Source organism: Oryx dammah, unplaced genomic scaffold (assembly GCF_014754425.2).
Source record: "Oryx dammah isolate SB20612 unplaced genomic scaffold, SCBI_Odam_1.1 HiC_scaffold_9, whole genome shotgun sequence".
Lineage (NCBI taxonomy): Eukaryota > Metazoa > Chordata > Mammalia > Artiodactyla > Bovidae > Oryx > Oryx dammah.
Genome location: NW_024070193.1, coordinates 10,198,114 through 10,221,669, shown reverse-complemented (window position 1 = coordinate 10,221,669; position 23,556 = coordinate 10,198,114). Strand labels below are relative to the sequence as shown.

General features: G+C 39.0%; 1 protein-coding gene and 1 long non-coding RNA gene across 7 annotated transcripts in view; both read right to left on the bottom strand.

Annotated features, from left to right (window-relative positions):
* The window catches only part of RBM6 (RNA binding motif protein 6), an 83,901-nt gene that overhangs the window by 38,232 nt on the left and 22,113 nt on the right, over positions 1-23,556 (bottom strand). For 5 of the 6 annotated variants that reach the window (XM_040247029.1, XM_040247031.1, XM_040247032.1 and 2 more), the window contains 3 exons: positions 23,121-23,210; positions 21,505-21,574; positions 6,673-6,746 (listed from right to left, as the gene is read on the bottom strand). In XM_040247029.1, coding sequence (XP_040102963.1) covers positions 6,673-6,746; positions 21,505-21,574; positions 23,121-23,210 — 234 coding nt within the window. The remainder of the gene's footprint in view (positions 1-6,672; positions 6,747-21,504; positions 21,575-23,120; positions 23,211-23,556) is intronic. The other variant, XM_040247034.1, reaches the window with a different exon arrangement.
* On the bottom strand, positions 12,427-13,374 carry LOC120868288. Its single transcript, XR_005722189.1, has 2 exons — positions 12,940-13,374; positions 12,427-12,907 (listed from the first exon to the last, which is right to left on the bottom strand). It is a non-coding gene; the product is annotated as an uncharacterized LOC120868288 (long non-coding RNA).

Genomic DNA, 23,556 nt, shown 5'->3' with positions numbered 1-23,556 from the left:
ATACAGATAAAATACAAATTTCATTTGGTCATAGATTCTAGTAAAATAAACATTGGTATACAATATTAGCACCACTAATGTCACCATGTGAGATTAAAGATAATTATTAACATGGATGTTTATCCATGACTACCAAAGTCACACTGATACTCTTAACAAGAAATGTGTATATATTATATATAATACATAATAATAGGTACATATTTATGTATCTAGCTCATATACAAATGAGCGAGACGGCAGAGAATGTCAACACCTGAACCCTTAGCCCTGTGGAGAATGAGACACAAAGATGCATAATAACCTCCAAGGTCAACTTGAGTGGAGAAGATACCTAATAAACACTTGATGCCAGCTGCAGCCTAAGTATGTCCTAAAACTACCAGCATTGCTAAATTCAGAAAGAAGGCTTTCCACTGTGGGATGCTGGCCATGGTCCTCTGCCCTCACATGCCTGTGCACTTGTCCCTCAGAAGTTGTCATGACAGGTGCTACCCAGCTTCTTTTACTTTCAGTCCAGACACCTAAGTTTCATGGAAGAGACACTGGACAACACTACACGAGCTGGCTGCCACTCAAAGCAATGCCACTTTTTAGGCATCTCTGAGTCCCAGGAGGGGTATTAGCAGCCAAGAAAAAGCCAGGCAACCAAGAACAGTTCAGTGTTACAGAATCACTCTGTACTACTGAATATGTACCAGGTGCTTCACATACATTACATGTTGAAATCTCACAACTGCTCTGAGGTAGGTACTGTGATTATTCCTCCATTTATGGACAAGGAAACTGAGCTTCAGAAATCACAAAACAGCTAGGAAGTGATGAAGTTGGAATCTTAAACCTGTCTGTGCTCCTAACACTATGCTGTTTGGAGGTTTACAAAGTCATAAACCAAAGCTATAAAAAGACCACAGAGAGTCTGTGCCTCTGTTTAATCCCTGAACTACATAATTAGAATTATACATATTCTGCTTTTTTTTTCAGTAACTGTCTTCAATCAAGTTCCAAAATTAGCACTTTGCACAATCTCATTTTTATAAAAAGTCAAACATTAACTAAAATTACAAGCTGAACAAAATAGGACAATGTCAAAAGTACAAGGTTAAAACATACATGCACATTTCCAATTTAGAACAAATCAGGAACTAAATTACTTCAATCCACAGAAATGAACCATGAAATATGTATAACAAAAATAATTATAAACTTCATCATAGGAGATACATTAGAAATTCATCTCAAAACTGCCAAATGATAAGTGTTTACTTCTCTAATTCAAGAACACTAAATTGAATCCAATTTAGAGTACCTTTTTCAATAATTGGAGAAAATCTGAGATATGGCAAAACCAGGGGCTAGTTATCAGAGTTTAGGGTTTTAAAGTCACAGGCTAGATTGCCATTGTGGTCTAACTATACTTCATGCTCCACGGAAGTATGTTTCTTGCCCTTTCTCTCAAAAGAACTGGTTATCTGAACATTGAGGCAGTAGAAACTCCTAGAGAGATCTGGAAGCAGTATGCTGAAAATCAGTCCCAGTCAACAGGCTAAATGAGAAGCGCTGCTGATGTAAAAATAATCCTCTGGGCACTGCCCCCAAATCCTTTTTTAACCATATATGCCATGAAGCCAAGACTGGAGTTGCTGCAACTTCAGGACTTTCTTGTTCCAGTCAGATGAGAAGCTGTCATGTTAATAACAAATAAACACTCAATGTTCACTGCATGCGAGGCTCAGTTCTAACCACCTTATAGGCATTAACTCATTTAATCCCTAGAAAGATGACAGAACACTAAGACATAGAGATGCTGTGTTAGGCCACTTGCCCAAGTTACACAGTAGAAGGTGACAGAGCTGGGAAACAACCCCAAGCAGTCTGCCTCCAGAGTCCATGTATTTACCCACTGAGCAGGTCAGATGGAGCAAAGAGTCCATGTATTTAACTACTATGATATATTGCTTGGTGCCCAGCCAAGACTCAAATCACTGGACAGAAAACCAAACTGCATAATCAGATCACCAATCCTTAAAATCATTTTTGATTTTCCTGAATACAACTCTCCAGAGAGGGAGATTCTTCAATAATTGTCGATTTACAAAAGAATGACATGACTCAAGCCACAAGTTATACAGTTGAGCTCTGGCCAGAATGCCACATTCTCTTCAGTGAAGTAGTTTTAGCATGAGGGTTTAGGCAACATCACAGCCTTGCAGGAATTTATGAAGACTTATTTTTTTGTTGAAAGCACACAATTTAACTGTTAAAATGTTTCATACAATATTGCTACCAACCAAAAAAGATTAAAAAAAAACTGGGTTTTTGCTCATTGTTTCCATCATGGTCTCAGAACAGTCTTCCCATCCCCCCAAACATAAGCTTTTCCTATTCATCTCATTTCAGGCAACAGATTCCAGTTAAGATTTGGCTTCCTTCACATACCTTCAGAAATACCCTGGCTATTCTGGTACCTACAAAAGCTCAAACTCTCTTAAGTTTGTTGACACAAAAAAACACTCATAAAACTTCATGTATTCTATTCATCCCACGTACTAGCATAAGCCAGTGTCTTAAGGAATTTTCATGTTAGATGATAACAGCATTCTTTTCCTTGTACTTTACAAAATTAGGCTGATACTGTCATGTAGCCAAGTCATCTCTGGCTAAAGAAGGCCACTGATGCTAGGAAAGTTGAGTAAAAACTCCAGAAATAACTTCTTCTCCCAGAACCCTAAACGGGCATTTTAGCGACAGTTTGGTTGAACAGAAATAGTCAACAAACATCAACCTGCAAATGTGAGAGAATAAAATGCTGCAGACCAAATGACAATGGTTTGAGAGGGCGAGTGTAACTGGGCAACCACTGACACAGATATTCTACCACAATGCTTCCCACTCACCTCCCCAGGTCCCAGTGCAATGGCACACACAGTGAAAGTAGGTAACAGTCATCCTCAATCCCCAGGGACCTGGACAATAAAGCAAGCTGAGGGCATATGATACTGCTAGAAATACCCCTCCCGGGGGGGGTGGTATAAAACGCTCTGCACTTCACAGTGTTTGCTGGCTTTCCGGTTCTCCTACACAGAGATGGTAGGAGTTGACAGACCTCTGTGGGAAGTTATTTTCCCAGACAGACAGCCGTTGGCTAAGAGCTGCCCTGATAAGTCCCGTTGGCCACCATGCTCAGTATTGCTGCAGAGCATCCTGTTGGTTTGAGGTTTCCATTAAGGCACTGGGAAAAGAGGTGGAGCAGCCTCAGTCATCATCCTGAACAACCTCATATGTACACATACCCCACAATACCTGAGAAAGCAAGCTAGCAGAAGGTTTCTTTATCCCCTTTCCCCAGATGTGTAAGTATCAGTCTATGAAAAATAAGACATTTCACACCGAGTCAGATAGCAAAGAGTTATAAAAAATTCAATCCAAACCATCTCATAGAAACCTCCTCAGAAGCATACATACAGACTACTCAGAGGTGCCCTGAAGATGATTTGGTCTATACGTAAAACTCAGAAGGAAGGAGAAGAGATGAACAGACACCCTTTACAAACACTTCCTCCTTACCCTAAGGACTTCTTCCCCCACATTCTTAGGGCTCTCATAAGATTATGAACTGCTATGTCCCTGGGAGCTTACTCCACATCTGTTAACTTAAAGAATATCCATGTATGAAATTTTTTTTCCCAAAATATGGTTGGAAATTATTTGACATGAAGAAGAGGAGGATGAGATGACAGTCTAGTTTCAAATGCTTACTAGATACCAGACACTATGGTAAGTATTCTGTGTACATTATTCACCAAGAGTCACTACTCAAATGCCATGTTATTCTTCAAGAAGTTTCCCTAACCACTTCATCTAAAACTGCCCTCATATGCATTCTCTTAATACCCTGCTTCAGTATCTTTATAGCATTCAGCACTACCATATATTATTTTAAATTCGTCTACTTGTGCATGCTCTGCCTTCTGTAACCAAAACAGGAGCTCTGAGTCTTGTTTACTGCAGCATCTCCAGCATCCAGAAAGGTACTTGGTAAACAGCAGGCACTCGTGAACGGAAGATTTCACTGAATCTGCTCCAGAGTCCCCTGAGGTACAAGTAACAGAGGGAACTGAGGCCAAGGGAGATTAAGAAATTTGCCAGAGACAACCCAGCTAGGAAGTAACATTAACATCTGACCAAAGAACCTATACTCTTCTTTTTCTTATCAAAATGATTTGTACACATCTGAATCATGGTGAAGTGAAAATGAAAGTCACTCAGTCATGTCTGACTTTTTGCGACCCCATGGACAATGCAGTCCAAGGGATTCTCTAGGCCAGAATACTGGAGTAGGTAGCCTTTCCCATCTCCAGGGGATATTCCCAACCCAGGGATCAAACCCAGGTCTCCCATATTGCAAGCGGATGCTTTACCAACTGAGCTATCAGGGAAGCCCTGAGTTGTGGTAAAGGTTATTCAAAAAAGGATACTGATCACATCATGAAGTCTAAGCAGTTCAGTGAGAAGACTCTACTATATGGCAGTATTAGCAGAGTAACCTCTGCCCACGACAAAGGGAGAATAAAAATCTAGGAAATGGGGTCATCTGGATAAGAATATAGCTATGTCTTATTAGGAAATAACTCTAGTGAACACTGAAAATGTTACCAGACAGAAATTTAGACTTTGTCTGAGAGGACACTCTATGGAATTCTTAAATAATAATCTCTGTCATCTTTCTTAGCCTGAGATTATAAACTCTTAGAAGACAGAGTCTCTTACTTGTTCTCCTGCACAGAGTAACGTATGGTACCCTAAGCATGAGGATGGCTACCCATCAAAACAATCTATTTCACATCTAAAAAATTCTGGCCTTGCTCTTGTTTTATTCTGGTATACCATTCACTGGGCAATGGTCATTCATGCAGGATTTAGGAGTCCTAACAGTGTTCAAAGAATGTGTGGGAAAGGTGGGGGGAGAGATGTCTCTAGGCCTCAGCCCCTTGACACTGCTTATGTAAATGAACATTTTTCCAGATGTGGCTCTAACAGAAATCCAGCATAAGGATCATCCTTATTTTTAAAGATGCCTACCCTAGTTTCACATGACATCACTCTTTAGGAGGCTGGATACTTTAGATAGATAGGATTTTTGGTAGAGATAGAGGGAAGAGGCAGTTAAGACACAATATTGTTATTTTTTCAGATTAATCAGCTATGATAAAAGTAACACCCCTCGAGGAGAAACACACAGTTGGGAGAATGGCACAAAAGAAATGGCAACTGCCATGGCTTGCCAGTTCTGTTTCTACCACTTACAGTGGCAAAGGATTTAAAAGTTACTCACTGATAAAAACAAAATGCTTATGGGTTAAATGAATGTTCTCAAATTAGCATAGATTGTTAGAATGGAATCAACTATAAGTATACAGACTAGGACTTTTATTCTTCTCTCCAAATATTGGCAGGTAGCATTTTCTAACACATAATTAGCATCTGTTAAATGACTGGCTCAATGATGGACAAATCAAACAGGAACTCTGTCAAGGGGATACAGCCCTAATCCACTTATTGTCTAAGGATCTAGCAGTATTTACACTACTAACAACAGGAATAGATATGTCAGGTTTCTTCTAGTTACTTCTTGATCCCAAAAGATTTAGAGTTATGTCATCCTCATTGACATAAGGGGAGAATATGGTCAAAGAAGGGAAAAAGTGAAGTGTAATGAGCCATGCTGAATGGAACAAAGCTGATGAGAGGGCATTAGGCTATGAAAGAGGAAGAGTTCTCATGCAATACTAGTATGCCCTGGCAGAGCCTTCTTTTAAGATTCTGGGTATATTGAAATCACAGTGTTACGCACAGGCAGTGGGTATGTAAAAATCAAATTATAGCACTTCTTTCTCCCACTTCAAAGATGGAGGAACTAAGACATCACAAAGAAAACAACTTTCCCAAGGAAATATGATGACAAGAAGAATTCTATCCATTTCATATTTCCTCCCAAAACTATCAGGCAGGGTTCAGTTAAAGACCCAGATGAGAGTCCTATATGGCAAGCTAAATACATCTAGGTGTTTCAAACATAAGGTAAGTACAGATTTCGATTCATCAGCTCAAACTATAATGCAGCTAAGAACTCGAATACGGAACTCCAATTTGTAAAGAACAATGTTGAACGCAAAAGACCCCTACAATCAACCGGTCTCCTTTCCCCAACGGCCGTCTTGCAAAAGTAGCACATGCAGGCAGGACCTGACTGCCACAGGACTTGCCATTGGTAGTCTTCACCCGAGGTCTGGGTATTAAGTACTGACCTAAAATTCCTGTGCCAGGAAGCTCCTTGAGATCACAGACAAGGAGGATCGTTTTTTTGCATCTGGATCCCAAGCTCAGTCACACTCTGAAGGGAAGAACCCCAGACCTGTCATTTTTTTCCACCTACTGTCTTTGGAATATGATCCAATGACAACTGAATGCATTTCTAAAATATACTCTGTGCCCCTTAAATTTTCTAGAGAAACTTCCTCAGCCTCTTTTAAAGTTTCTCTTGGTTGGAATGTGGAATGCTCTAAATATAGATTTCTGGTACCTTTCCAAAGTTTGATCATTTGAAGCCCTCCCTCCCCACTCATGAAAAATATATCCTTTCAGCATCATTTGACCGAAGTATAAAGCAACCTGGTTGGCCTCCATGCATCCGATGGCATCTTCCAAGAGTGAAAACTCCACGCAGACATAGCCATAGTCGTAACCTGGGGACAGCATTTAAATACAGACGGGAGTGGTGTTAGTGCCTTGAAAACACAAAAGACACACTTAAATCCCCTGTTTCCGAACCCCTTAAAAACAAGCCCTCCCAATGGCCCCTCCCTCCCAAGCAGAAAAAAGTACTGCTACCCCAAACTGATAAAAAGTACTGAAGGAAAAGTCTGGATGTTTCTGGATTTAGAGAGTCATTCCAAAATGGCCTTTTCTATTAACCAAGAAGATCCTCTGCCCTCTTTAGCACTGATGATCTGGTGAGGGTATCCCAGAATTGGGTAATCCCACAGAAAGTTCAAAGGGGGACCTGAAACATTGTAACCACAGGCTGAATCTTCTGGAAAAACAAAGTCAACAAGAATAGGAAAGTATCTGGAAAAAAAACACAATGTATCCCAAAACAGGAAGAGAAGCAATTATCCAAAAGCTATGCTAATAGTCACCACTTTTCAAGCAGAAACCACCTTCAAAGACAGAAGTGCTGACAGACTGAGGCAACTATCCTGTTTGGACACCACAGGAAGCTTCTGGTTGGCAGGGGACAGACCATATCAGGTCGTCTTTTTTTTTTCCTTGTTTCAACTCAAGTCATAAACCAGCTAAAATCTTTATGAAAGGAAGAAGGTGTAAAAGCATAAATAAGTACAAATAGCTGGGTCCAAAATTGTGCTTATGCACAAAGCTGGGGTAGGCTGGGGAGAGACAGGAGTTGTTAGCAATCAATACATGTTAAAGAATTAAACATACCATCAGACTACAAAAGACTTTTCACCTTTTTCCTGAGAACTGTCATCGTCGACACTCATGACCCATGAAACAAGAAGTCATGGGATTTACAAATTGATACACTCTAATACTAACCCATCCTATAATTTCCTTGATACTGCCACCATATGACTACAACAATACACCTGTTAATGCAACGCTCCTCAAATGGCTTCCATGCTTCCTCCACTGCCTCACAGGATAAAGAAGCTCATCTTTAGGAGTGACACTGTGCAGATGGAACAGCAAGAAAAAGATGCGATCTGTTCAGATGAGAAATAAAACTCAGGGAAAGAGAAACCACATGAAACCTAGGTCAATTATGAGCACAAAGTATATATAATAATAGGAAACTGATATCACTGGATTAAGGTAATAAAGGCCAAAAAAAAAAAAAAAGCCAATAAAACTAGGGCAATAGAAAATAGAACTTAAAAACAGGCCAAATTCGGTGAAATGGGTTGGATTCCTTGTCACAAGAAATGAACAGCCTGAAATGTTTTATTATGACAGCAAAGCTGTGACTTTAGGTTTGTTAAACACTTCAAGTTCATTACAAAATGTTACAATGCTGCAATCTGATTCTTGCTTTGCATTTTGGGAAATAACCAGGAAGAAAAGGAATCTACTAGAAATCTCAGCATCACCATCAGTGGACAGAGACTTTCTACCTGTATTTTACAGCTTTGATCAACACAAACTAGAACTCCTAAAATCTCTATTTAAACTTACCACAACAAAATCAGTTTCCTCTGATTAGTAACTATTTGAATAAATGAAACTACTTTAAAAAGAAACAGTATATGCATTTGTCTATATCCTATTATAACAGCAGAAATTGTTTTGTTATGTAATTCCTTTCAAGTGGACTTTCTTGATTAAATTCAGTGACCATCTCACACATAAAACATTCTGCTTTTCATAAAGGGCTCTGAATGTTCTTGGGAAACACTGCAGAATAGTAGAGGCAACTAAGGTGTGTTTTCTCATGAAGTATCTACTGTAAACATTCAAATGCATGCCCACAAGCAAGAAAGGGGCAGCCGTGGAACAAGCATTCGCTCAAGTGTGTTGATTACCTCAATAGAACATTATCAAAAAAGCATCCAGGTGGGTGGAAAGCAAACCCTCTTCATAGCTACCAAAATGAAAAATACAGAGAACTGACACCAAATTGGCCAACTCCTCAGTCTCCTTTCTGTTCTTAAAGAGGTAACTATTATGGCCCAGAGGAGCACACAGAATCTGTGTATAGAAAAAGAAAGGATTCATGACAACATTCACAGTTTGCTCAAGAACAGACTTTGATAATAATGTCACTGGAAGGAAAAGATAGTCTAGAGGAGACATAAGGGACATCTAATAGTGCCTCTATACAATCCTGAGATACTACATGTTGACAATGCACTTTAGATATAGTCTTGGGATTTCCCTGGTGGTCCAGTGGCTAAGACTCTGAGCTCCCAGTGCAGGGGCCGGGGTTCAATTCCTGGTCAGGGAACTAGATCCCACGTGCCACAGTGAAGATAGAGGATCCTGTGTGCCATAACCCAGGGGAGCCAAATAAATAAAGAAATAAAAATTAAAAAAAAAAAAAATAGATATAGTCTTAAATTCACAAGTCCAACACTCAAATTCTCCTGCCTGAAACTCTGGCTGTTAGACAAAAACAGAAATTTAGTTTAGGGAATTCTCTGGCAGTCCAGTAGTTAAGATTCAGCACTCTTATTGCTAGGATCTGGGTTCAATCCCAGGTCAGAGAACCAAGATTCTAGAAGCCATGTAGTACAGCCAAAAGAGAAAGAAGAAAAAATATTTAATACTTAAAATTTTAAAAATAAATAAAAACTTAAAAGTACCCAATCTTGATGCAAGTCATTTTGTGTGTCCAAGACTAATAGTTATACTATGAGGATTTTCATAAATTGTCAAAACCAGTGATGATACCAAGTAATATACACACAGCCCTTGTTGGTACAAAGCTGTATTCTAAACATTTTACATATACAGTTAATCCTCACAAGACTATCATATAAGGTACAGATTATTAACGTCATTTTACCCATTAAGGGGAAGCAGTCAAAGAAAGAGTAAGTAATTTGCTCAAAATTATCTCAATGGTAAGCAGCAATACAAAGTTTCAAACCCCGGCAGTCCAGATTCAAACAAGTGCTATTAATCACTGCACTATATTAGGTTAACCTGACTTCTAAACTCTACGGAGCCCAATTACAGAAAGGACCCCACAAGTCTGAGCAGAGATAAAACTATGCCTATCGTTAAGAAATACTAAAATTTGAGCACAACAGATATTCTGAAATGTCTATGGCAGAACCATTATTGTAAGTGGACCCGAGTGTGCAAGTTACAAGGCATTCACTCTCTTGAATTGAATATAATGGCTATCAAAATTCTTTTGAAAAGACAAAAACCCCAAAAGTCCTATTGTGAATGATGATTATAAAAATTACAATGTAAGATACTTGATATAGTTGTGTTTAAATATAGTATTTTAAAAACTTAAAAAATGAAACCAATTATATATTATAAACTGTGTACAGAAAAAGGACTAGAATTAAATACAATGAAGTTGCATCTAACTCAGAGGTTAGAGACCAAAATCTGCATAGGAGATGAAAACCAAGCTCTGTCGATATACTCCAACACCTGACGGTGAAGAACAACATACCATCTCTCAATATAGGTTAAGTCCAGCACTGACAGTTTTTCCTCCAGCGTCGCAAGAGATCACTTTTCTTTTGGCTGCCACCAGATGAAGAGGTTGGCTTGCATGTAAGGGCCATAATGTATGAAAAGCATATCACTTTAAATGACAGAATCACAGTCAGCACAGTGAATGCTCACACTCAGAGGAAACTGGAGAGACCACCTGAAGCCACAGCCAGGTCACACCCCCACCTCTCATGCTCACTCCATGAGAGGGAAGATGGGGTCCATGTGGGGCAAGCGAGAGGGGTTGAGCAAGCACAGGTGAAAATACACAAATTTGAAAATAATGTAATGTGACACAACTGTACATGAAAATGTTTGCAGTCGCTGTATTGTTATATTGAGATAATTGGGATTTTTTTTCTTTAGTTTACAAATGTAATTTTACAATTCACAGAAAAGTTCTAGTAGACAAAGATGATGCTCTACTTGGAGACCTAACTGTTCTAAAGACCACTAACCAACCTTACATTCAGAATTGCTAGGAACCATGTGGAATCATCAAGATGGTAAACTCAGTGTTAACAACCCCACAGACAGATTCTCACTTAAACAGAGTAATAAAGTCTCTTTTATCACCTTTTTCTTCTACAGTCACATGCTGGGAAGAAATCTGGTGGGCTGATGGGTCTTTGTGGCTTATTTAGATGACTATTAAAAAGCGTATCTTACTCCATTTTCTAACCTAAATGTATATATTTCTCATAGAAATGGGAATGCTTCTTAAGACTTTTTTTCAATGCTGAGATGGATAACAAAGCAAGGGAAAGAAATCTATAAAGGTAACATTAAATTTTCAGTTCTTTCCATCATTATTAACCATGTGATTGCCTGTTACCCCAAAGAGTATCTGTGATAAAAGCTAACAGGCGCTTAGGAGAAAGCGAGATACAGAAAACAAAGCCCTGATTAATAATATCCAAACCCAGAATTAATTTTTTAGTCTCTGCCCCTAGAAAACTGACTCAGTGATGCTAGCAAACACGGTTCTTGACCATTTAAGACAACTCTTAGTCTAAACCAAGCCCAACTTTCTTAACACTTATACACCAAGATTTTGAATTAGGCAAATGAGATAAGCAGCCCTATATTCAAACTGATCTAGAAAAACCCAACTAAACATAAACAAGTCCAGTTGAATTGCCCATTAGGAGAGTACTGGTTGACTGGCAAATAGCCTAGAATGTACATACCAACCATGAAATGTAAAAAAGAATCAAGATTTTAAAGAACATAGGCAGAGGGGGAAATAAATTTTTAAAATGTTATCTGGTATCTTTGAGGAAAAAGAAAACACAGGGATTTCCCCCTGTAAACAAGGAGTATTATTTCTGTGGAAATGAAGCATTATGAATATAAAAAGCAACATGAAAAATCTTAATAGAAATTCAAGACAACTTAGTTTTATCGGTCTGTCTTTCCTAATTCCACTCTACTAGGAATACAGGTGTTTAGAAGAAAAGTAAAACATTATCAGGTTAGAGATGTTACTAAGTCAAACAAAACTGATCCAGATGTCTGAACTCCCATCAAAGGAAGCAACGTGACAAGAGAGGGCCTATGTGAATGTTTCCAACAGGTACTTTGCTCTGTTAAAATCTCAAATTTATTTGAGTATGTACCTGCAGCTTTCATTAGGAAACTATCTAATTTATATGTCAAACTACAATCTGGGAAGAATGAAACTGGCCCACATGAAATCCATCACTTTGACATCTTAAAGCACTTTCAATTCTCTCCCCTTCAACCATGCATATAAGGATTGTTGGTTTATAATAAAACATATGAAACGAGGAAGATATGCACTGATGATTACTTGCTAAATTTTTGAAAACTGCATATGGTTCAGTATTTTATCTAGCTTTCCATCTACACCAACTGGTTATTTTTGATATATAGATTTTTTTTTTTTGGTTTGTATCTTCAAGTAGTTTTCAAAATCCAAAATCAATCTTAGGGTCACTTCATCCTGATGATAGTTCTGTGGGCCCAGCTTGACAGTTGTTAGAAAATGATCACCTTTATTCAACTCATTTCAATTCCACTGACATTAAGAATACTATGTGAGTACAAAGGAGGGGCGTGCCCTGGTCCTCAGAGAGAGCTGAGTCTAATGACAAGTAGATAAACATAGATCATCTCAAAATGCTAAGTCAAAAAAGGGAACATCTATTCTTTTTTTTTTTTAAACTATAATTGACAAACAACATTATATTACTTTTGGGATACAACATGATGATCTGATGTATGCATATACTGCAAAAAGATTTCAGTAAGTTTAGTCAACATTCATCAACACACATAGTTACAGTTCTTTTTTCTTGTGATGGGAACTTTAAAAATCAACTCATATTGTAAAGTAATTAGCCTCCAATTAAAATAAATAAATTTAAAAAAAGATCAACTCTTAGAGCAACCTTCAAATACACAATAAGGTACAGTTAACTATAGTCACAACCCTGTATGTTAGATCCCCAGGAATTTCTTTTTATCTGGCGATAACTACTCTTTATAGAGTCAATGATCTAGTTCAAATTTTGTTCACTTGAAAACAAGCAAAAAAAACCTATAGAGTAACCATCAGGAATAGGAATAAGATCTGCTCATGCCACTACCACTGCCACCGCCCCGCTCCCCAAGCTTAGGACACTCTAACCTACTCCCGCTCCAAGCTAAGGACACTCTAACCTGGCGGGAATGGCAAAAGGATCACCCGAGTGAAGCAGCATCAATGCTGACGCAAATTGCCCATGCAGAGATGATTTCAGACTAAGTGTGGAGGGTCTTTTCACCTGGCAGGCGATGGCACTCATCAATGCCACATCACTTGTAATGAGTATCATCCCCAAAGCACACACAAGAAAGTGATTTCTACAGTTCTGTACATAAGCAGGAAACCATAGCTAATTCACCATTCGCTCTCAGGCAAGACATTTTTCTCTGAGCCTGGGTTATCTCATATGCCAGGTATCAATGATGGTTAACTCTTTTCTAGGGTGGTTTTGGGGGTGCATGAGATAATGCATGTTAGTACTCCTGTGCTTCTATTACAAAGCACTATTAGGGACTTACCTGCTGGCTCAACTGGTAAAGAATCCACCTGCAATGCAGGAGACCCCGGTTCAATCCCTGGGTTGGGAAGATCCCCTGGAGAAGGGATAAGCTACCCACTCCAGTTTTCTTGGGCTTCCCTGGTGGCTCAGACAGTAACAAATCCACCTGCAATGCGTGAGACCTGGGTTCGATCCCTGGTTGGGAAGATGCCCTGTGGAAGGAACAGCTACCCACTCCAATATTCTGGCCTGGAGAATTCCATGGACAGAGGAGCCTGGCAGTCCATGGGGTCGCAAACAGTAGAGCACAACTGAGCAACTTTCACTACTCACTATCAGGGACTAAAGATGAGACAGTTGTCCCTGTTGGTGCTCAGTCACTAAGCTGTGTCCAACTCTGCAACTCCATGGACTGCAGCACACCAGGCTTCCCTGTCCTTCATTATCTCCCAAAGTTTGCTCAAATTCATGTCCACTGAGTCGGTGATGTTATCTAACCATCTCACCCTCTTCTCCTTTTGCCTTCAATCTTTCCCAGCATCAGGGTCTTTTCCAATGAGTTGGCTCTTCCCATCAGGTGGCCAAATATTGAAGCTTTAGCAACAGTCTTTCCAATGAACATTCAGGGTTGATTTCAGCTGCCTCTGTGTTGCTGCTAAAATTTTAAAGGGATAAATTTCCTCACTGATTTCCAGTGTATACTAAAAACATATCTGATTTTCCCACAGGTACAAAGGTATTTTTATTTTGACTGGCCCCCACTGCCTTGGTCCTAGTACAAAAAGGACAATTCACCAATGTCCCAAGGAGCTCTGGGAACATTCCACAAAGATAATGTCTTCCTAGCTGGAAGCTGTTCAGGATGACAGCAGATCACACTAGCCCAGCCACTCACCTATTCCAAAAGTGAACTAGTTATCTAGAGAAGTTATTAGACAACTGGCATGCTGCGACACTCATGCTGACCAGAACACGAGTCTAGGTCATCTCTGACCTATAAAAGAGAACTAATGCCCAACTAAAGGCAGAAGGTACCAGCCAGAGGTAGCTGTAGAATTTCCATCTGTGGTATCACAGAAAGGTATTGGTCTTTGTTCCTTTCGTGACACAGAGCTCCTAAAACTCTGGGAATTTCCTGAGTGTAAGAGTGATGAGTCTTTTGTCTTAATGAGACGACTCTTGGTGGGCTCCTAGATAGCTTCAGGATGGCAACTGGTCAATAGAAAACCAAGACTTCATTAGAAGCATGGAACTTTCAGCCTCATTCACTAACTCCCAGGGAATGGAAAAGGGAGTGGCAATTGGGTCAATCACCAACGGCCAATGAGTTAATCAATAATGTCTACATAATGGAACTGCCTAAAAACCTCTAAATCATAAGATTTGGAAAGCTTCCAGGTTGATGAATGTATCTACATTATAGGAGGGCGGTACACCCCAACTTCATGGGACAGAGACTCTTACTCTTGGAACCCTTCCAGACCAAAGTACCTATCTACCTCTTCACCTGCTCCTTTATAATAAACTGATTATTTCTCTGAGTCCTGTGAGCCATTCTAGTCAATTATCAAACCTGAAGAGGGTGTCGGATTATGGGAAGCTCCGACAGAAGTACGGGTAACCTGTGATTGGTATCTGAAGTAAAGGCACAGTTGTGGGACTGAGGCCCTAAACCTGCAGTCTGATGCCAACTCTGGGTAGTAAGTGTTGGAACTGGGCTGAGTTATAGTTATCCACTTAGTGCCAGAATTGATTGATGTTAGGGATTCCCTGATAGCTCAGTTGGTAAAGAATCCACCTGTAATGCAGAAGACCCTGGTTAGATTCCTGGGTCAGGAAGATACGCTGGAGAAGCAATAGTCTACCCACGCCAGTCTTCCTGGGCTTCCCTTGTGGATCACCTGGTAAAGAATCTGCCTGCAATGCAGTAGACCTGGGGTTTGATCCCTAGGTTGGGAAGATCTCTTGGAGAAGGGAAAGGTTACCCACTCCAGTATTCTGGCCTGGAGAATTCCACGGGCTGTATAGTCCTTGGGGTCGCAAAGAGTTAGACACAACTGAACGCCTTTCACATAGGAGGAGGAAATAAAATCTCTCATCATCTTTCTGCCTGTATGACACAGAGGCATATATTGCTTTCTGCTGACATCATTCCAGAACACGTTAAGACCTCCATTTCTCAATTTACATGAGGTTTGTCCCCTATGTCAAGTTCAACTGCAAATGCCACTGTAATCAGCTAACTTACTGGCAGCACTTGTCCTCCATGCACCCATTGTAAAATACAAGACTACTCTTAGTTAAGGTTTACCAAAGCTTTTCATCAGATTTGCTTGTACACTGTCAAACATATTCATTGTCTGATAAACCAGGTGAGCACATTCTAGGACTTGATACTGATCTGAAAGCTAAAATGAAAAATTTTAATTTCCTAACAAATATAGAAGTACTTATACAAATGGAACAGAAAACTTGACTGCCTCAACATAACACCACTGCATAGCTTTAGAAACTAAAGTCAAGTCTGTCAGAATTTCTGACAAAAATTTCTTGAGAGGATCTACTCATACAGTATATTACTTCCAGAGTTAGCACTAATACTTTCAGGTTGAAGAAACATATCACAAATATTATTTAACCTCCAATTCACACATAACCTCACACATTGCTGCCAGGAATTTTTGTAGCTTGGAGTGTGAGATAAGATAACAGGACTATTGTAAAGTAATTAGCCTCCAATTAAAATAAATAAATTTATATTTAAAAAAAAAGATAATAGGACTATTTTTTTTTCTTTGATTTGGAGAAAAGCAATCAGAGGAAATAATGTGACATAAATTCAGTTGCAAGGTTACCAGGAAAAACCTAATGAAGCTTAAGCTTTACTCATTAAGCAATGATTTTGCTACCCTGTCACCATCACTCAGGTACATTTGATTCATTTTTTAAAATGTTATCTAAACAAGGTCCTAAAGGTCCTACTGAATAGCACAGGGGACTATATTCAATATCCTATGATAAACCATAATGGAAAAGAATATTAAAAAAAGAATGGCTATGTGTACAACTTTACACATTTGTCACTTTGCTGGAAAGCAGGTTGGCACAACATTGTAAATCCACTATTACTTCAATTAAAATAAATTTTTAAAAAATGAGGGCAGGAGGAAAAGGGGGCAACAGAGGATGAGATGGTTGGATGGAACCAGTGACTCAATGGACATTAGTTTGAGCAAACTCCGGGAGGTAGGGAAAGACAGGAAGCCTGCTGTGCTGCAGTCCATGGGGAGGCAGAGTCGGACACGACTTAGCGACTGAACAACAACAAAGTACTCCAGATCATTTTAAAACTCCCTGAAGGCACAGCAGCCCTTTCTTAGTAAGAAGAAATAATGGAGACATTTCCCCCATACCAAAATTGAAACAACCAAGGCCTCCAAGGTCTCCAAACTTTAAGGCCTCCAAAGGTCTCCTGTACAGAAAACAGCTCCTCTCTGGGAATTTACAAATTCTTAACAACCCAACTACATTTTTATAGGTTGAAAATATTCTTTTTTAAAAAATATGCATTGGAATGGAGGTATATAACAAGACTTCCAGAAAACACACAAAAAAGTCAGGTCTATTTGTACACACTTTTCTCTACTTCTTGTCTGATCATTTCCTATAATACTCATGAAAAGTTGATTCATTTCATTTCTGACACTCAGAGGATATCACTTTATTTGATCTCTCTGACCAATCATTACCGTCAAGCATTCACCAAGCTGAATAAGGATGTTCTCTTACATAACCACAGTAGTACCAACTTGAGTGAATTTAACACTGACTCACCACTACTACAATCAATATATAAAACAGTTCTATCATGCCCATCAATTCACTCATGCTTTCATCTTACAGTCAACTCCTCCCCCAATAACTTGGCACCACTATTTTCTATTCTTGTCATTTTTCTTTTTCCAGAATGTCATATAAATTGGATCATACAGTATGGAGTCTTTTTTAAAATTAAGATCAAATACACAAAACATAAAGTGTACAATTCAGTGACATTAAGTACATTCACCATGTTATGCAACCACCACGACTATCTAGTTCCAGAAGAACATTTTCATCACCCCCAAAAGGAAATCCCATATCCATTAAGCAGTCACTCCCCACTTCCCTCTTCTCCAGCCTCTGACAACTACCAAACTACCCAATCTACCTTCTGTCTCTATGGATAGGGCTATTCTGGATATTTCATATAAACGGAAGCAGACAATACTGTGGCCTTTTGTGCCTCACTTCTTTCACTGAGTGTAAAGTTTTCAAGGGTTATCCAGGTTGTAGCATGTATCAGTACTTTGTTTCTTTTTCCTGCAGCATGTAGCCTTTTGAGCCCAATTTCTCCTAACAGCGTGTCTCTGACATCCACCCATCTTGTTACGTGCATGCACAGTGTCATCATTTCCGCTGCTGAGCAGTATTCCACAGTAAATACCAGAGTTTGTTTGCCCAGTCACCAAAAGACATTTCATTGTTGATACTTCGTATCCCAGAAATGTAATCATATAAGTCAAGGTATTTTACAATTAATAGGGCTACTATTATATCTGTACTTGGCAATAGAAAAATTCAAATGTACACAACAGGTACAGGTTCATTATCCGTTATCTGAAATTCCAAAATCTGAATATCCCCTAAGTGTCAAGTTTTTCAGTAAATTTTCTGTGAAGTCATTTGGAGATACATCTTGACCTATACTATAGCCTCTTTATAGTCTTTAAGTCTTCTTAGTGAGAATATTCATTTTCTACAGAAACATTATATCTTATACACATTCCACTGGGGGATATAATTCACATATAAGCTATTGGACATTACCTTTCTATAATCAGAAAAATTCATAAATTCGTCTGACCCCAAAGATTTAGATAAAAGTTGTAGCCCTGTACTTACACAGCTCTAAATGAGACAAAAATTAAGCTGATAATTACTCGAGTCAGTGAAGAGGCATTAAGCTTTTCTCTGTTACAGACTAGCTCCCCAATACATCAACAACAAGGATGAACATTACCCCACAACCCCCCTCTTAGGAGCAACATCCAACCTACATGGTCTTTGCAGGTTATCCTAACCTAAAAACTTGATGGCTGTTTATAAAAGACACCATTTCTACTGAAATTCAGACATAATCTTTGAACAGGTAAATGTTAAAGTTCTCAGAACATCTGACTGTCTCAAGATATGTTCTTCAGCACTCAGGAAGAGTGCACTGCTGTAAAACCTAAAGTAACCTATAGTGCCATGGGGTCTCCTCACTTGAAAGGGGACCACAGGGGCTCTCCAAATACAGTATTCCATATACACCACATTTATTCATTCCATGTATACTGGGAACCCATCTGGGCTAGGCAGAGTCAAGAACCGGGGAAACAGGAGGGAACAAGCCAAAAAAGCCTCCTACTGTCATGAAGCTAACTCTCCAATGACAGGAATAAAACACACAAAACCACTGAGAAAAATATCTAAGTGATAAATCCTATGATGAAAAAAATATGATATAAAATGACTGAGGAATGATTTTAGATTGGATGGTGACTCAAGGCCTGTAAGAGTTGAAACTGAAGCCAAGAACTAAACCCCCAAAGAAAATGAGAATCAGGGAGAAGAGCAGTGCAAAGGCTGTAACAAAGCAATAAGTCCATATGGTCAAGGACGAGAGAAGGCTCAGGATTGCTAGAGTATGGTTAAGAAAGGTAAAGAGTGTATGTAATGAGGTCAAACAAAAAGCCAAGGACAGGCTCATGCAGGACTGTGTTAAGTCAGAACAAGAAGCTGGGAGTTTCTTCCAATTGAGATGGAAGGGTGTTAAAGGGTTTTAGGGAAAGGAATAACATGACATGACTGATAATTTCAAAAGCTCATTCTACTTGCCATATGGTGATATAATATAGATAATATGGGACTGGTAATCCAATCCTTTCAATTCTTTCATTTTAAAAAGTATATATACGTGTGTGTGTATTTGTGAGCTTATATAAATATGGTGTATGTGTGCCCACACGTGCATCTGTGCACTTATACAAATATGATGGCTTCTGTGATATCTCACAGATAAAGAATCCGCCTGCAATACAGGAGACATGTGTTTGATCCCTGAGTCAGGAAAACCCTCTGGAGAAGGGAATGGCTACCCACTCCAGTACTCTTGCCAGGAGAATTCCATGAACAGAGGAGCCTGGCAGGCTATAGTCTATGGGGTCGCAGAGTCAACCCCATAGACTGACATGACTGAGCAACCAACACATTCAACATTTTCATATATGCATATATTCTAAAGGAGATCAATCTTGAGTGTTCTTTGGAAGGACTGATGCTAAAGCTGAAACTCCAGTGCTTTGGCCACCTCATGCGAAGAGTTGACTCATTGGAAAAGACTCTGATGCTGGGAGGGATTGGGGGCAGGAGGAGAAGGGGACGACAGAGGATGAGATGGCTGGATGGCATCACTGACTCGATGGACGTGAATTTGAGTGAACTCCAGGAGTTGGTGATGGACAAGGAGGCCTGGCGTGCTGCGATTCATGGGGTCCCAAAGAGTCGGACACGACTGAGTGACTGAACTGAACTGATCACTTCATGTATTAAAATGGCAAGAAAAGGCAGAATTTCCTGAAAACTGATTTTTTTAAAACTACTGTCCTGAATGATTTCACATTTGTATCAATGTCTCTGGTCTGCCAATTATGATTTTAATAGCTGTCAGAAAATTTAAGGACTTCCTCTGTGAACCCTACAGATCAATGTAGGTTTTACTCTGCTAATAAATCTGACAATACATGTAGAAAGTCAATGAGTACTAAAGAAATGAAGAATTAAAATTGCCGTTATTTAAATACCAAAACACATCTTTTTCCTAAACACCAATACTTAACGAAAGCACAGTTCATGAAATAAGATCAAAGCTGAAGTTATTGCCCTGTGAGTCAAAAAGCAACTGAGGCCTATAAATTCTATTTTTAATTTCCAAAGTTAATAGTAAATCAGGAAAGTCTCTATGAGACACATACCCCTCATCCCAAAAAAAGTTGTGTTTGAGAACATACCTACTCTTAGTCATATTTCCACAAATTTAGAGCTGGTATGTTTCAAACAAAGAAATAATTAGCTTTCTGAGAAATAATGCTCCTGAGTTCACTGTCAAATTACAGGAAAACAATTTCTGTACTTAACACAAACACCAGGTTATTTCAAGCACCAAAATTTTTGTGGACAGTTTTATTCTGTAAAACCAATCAGAAGAAGTAATCTAGTTAATGCAAAAATGTTATTCCATGGTGAACTATTTACTCAAAAATAGTATAGTAATTAAAGGTAATTTAAAGGTAAACTATATACTCAAAAATATGGCTTGCTCTTACTTCAAGAGTTCTTTAACATGAATTACTGAAATTCTAAGACTTGTGAAAAAACTAATGCTCTACTTTCTTTAATTTATAATAGATCACTTTAAAATTACCTTTATTTGTTTCATATTGGGTAGTCCTAAAAATACTGGTCCAATATCTTGAGTGTTTCACTTTCGACTACTTTTTCTATAATAAGGTTTGAAGAAACTGACCAAATTTGGTACTGTAAGATACTAGGAGGATATTCTGAAAATCCAATCTGTAGAGCAGAGGTCAAAAAGAAAGGTCTTCTGGATCTATTCATGGATTTCAACAAAATCCACGGTGCAGGACCCTGTCCTCAGAAAAAGACTAAAATCTCAAGAAACTACTCACTTGTACAATTTCTCTGGCAAGTTGAAAATTCCATGCTGAAGCAATGAAACGTAAAGTTTTACGTATAGTAAGGTAATTAAAATCTTACCTGGCTCAAACAGAAACATTCCACCACCATGAAGAACATCAGCAGCAAGTTTAATGATTTAATTGCATAAAATATATTTGGGGACAAATTCTACAACACTCACTTTGTATCTCATAGGCACTCAGAAGTACTGGAAAATACATCCTCATCACCCATGAGTGGACAAATATCCACAAAGAACTACAGCTAAGGGTATAGCTGGCTGTTGTTTGAAGGCATCAACAGAAGGCTTCTGGAATTCTTAATTGTGGTTTCTTAAAAAAAAATTTGAGGAACACAAGATGCAGAGATCTGACAGACTCTTCCTAACCCAAGGCTGCATGCAAGTCATGAAACTCACCTGTGTTATACTCCTTTAACTGCAAGTCCTTCACAGGCATGCCATCAGGAGTCCAAAAGGCGTTAAGAATCTGTAAGAATATGGTATGCACACTAATGACACACATCATAATCAAATACTAAACATTATATTTCCCCTGCTGCTGCTGCTGCTAAGTCACTTCAGTCGTGTCTGACTCTGTGCGACCCCATAGACAGCAGCCCACCAGGCTCCCCCGTCCCTGGGATTCTCAAGGCAAGAACACTGGAGTGGGTTGCCATTTCCTTCTCCAATGCATGAAAGTGAAAAGTGAAAGTGAAGTCGCTCAGTCTTGTCTGACTCTTCGCGACCCCATGAACTGCAGCCCACCAGGCTCCTCCGTCCATGGGATTTTCCAGGCAAGAGTACTGGAGTGGGGTGCCATTGCCTTCTCTATATCTCCCCTAGTGGTTTTTATTCTACAAACTTTAAAGCGATGATTACTTTACAAAGGCCAAATTAAGCCAATACACTCCAGGCATTCCAAAACAATTTAATGAGTAGAACATAATTACTCAAAAATTCTCAGGTACAAAAAAAAAGGCAGAAGAGCATAACCTCAAGAGCTCAGGCTCTGAAATGAGACTGCCAGTATTCCCAGTCTCTCCTCCTCATGTGCTGTGCAACCTTTCAGCACCCAGAGTCTCATTTTCTAAACCTAAGATCATGCAATGAGCTCCTTTCTATCCAGGACCATGGTCCCTGAACTCCCTCAGCCTGGTCAGCTCTTTTCCCCATTTTCAAATGGACTGTTCTCTCACTTGCATTCAGGCCTGGGCTCAAATGTCACTTCCTCAGTGATGTCTTCCCTACCTACCCAATCTAACACCACTTGCACCCGAGTGATACTCTAAACCCTTACTTTAGTTTTCTTTAGAGCATTCATTGCTGCCTGAATTTTTTTTTTCTGCTTATTCTTTTTACTATCCATGGAAGCAGTGACTTTATAATGTTCACCACTGTATCACTCCGTGCCTAAAACACTGCCTGGCATACAAAGGTGCTTCATTTTTGAATGAATGAAGAGTACCTGTTTCATAGGACGTTGTGACAAATAAATGAACTTATGCTTTTAAGTATCACACAATGCCTAACAGAGAGTAAAGCTCTGCTCTAGTGATTGTATATTCTGACCAAATTCTTCCTTAAGGTCATCCATAATTTAGTTACCAAGTTCTTTAACATTGAGGAGTTGGAAAGTTCCCAGTTTTTACTACTATAAACAGCATCTTTATGTAAGCACTCCAACCCTCCTCCCTCCTACTTGGATTATCCCCTCAAGGATGATTATCAGGTCTGAGGACAACAATCACTTGTCATATATAAATATATTACAAACCTCACCTCAGTGAGTACTCAGTAACTGGTGAAATATGAATGATCTCTATGGGATTATACTAAAGCTACTTTCCTGGTTTAGCTTCTGCTCTATAGGCAGGGGAAGGCTGAGTCAACGATAACCAAGATTTCCCTGAGGATTTCTTTGTACCTTCCTGTGAATCTACAATTTCTCAAAACAAAAAGTCTTTAAAATTTTTTAACTGACCAAAAAAAAAAAAGAAAGGAAAAGGAAAGAGAAAAAAGAACAAGAGCCTTACCTCTTCCTTCGTGGCATTTTCAGGCACCCCATTTAATCGAATAAGCTTGCTTGGTTTCTCCTCACTTGGGCCAGTCCTATAATCTTGATCCTTGAATCCAAAGCAAAAAAACTTATTTCATTAAAAAAAATACATGTTATTGTGCAAAATGCAACAACATGAAATACAAGTACTCAGGATAAAAAAAATCAAAATGACTTGCATCATATGAAGATATAAAAAGTTATAATTGTCTCTTTTTCTGAGTTCCAAAACTTGATTTTTTTTTTTAAGTGGGATTTTACTTCCCCAACCAAGGACTGAACCTGGTCCCCGGCAGTGAAAAGGCAGAGTCTTAAGCACTAAACCACCAGGGAATTCCCCCCAAATTTTATTTCAAATCATTAGAATATAAGTGTTCTAAGACCCATGCTCATTGCAGGAATTTTGAAATAGT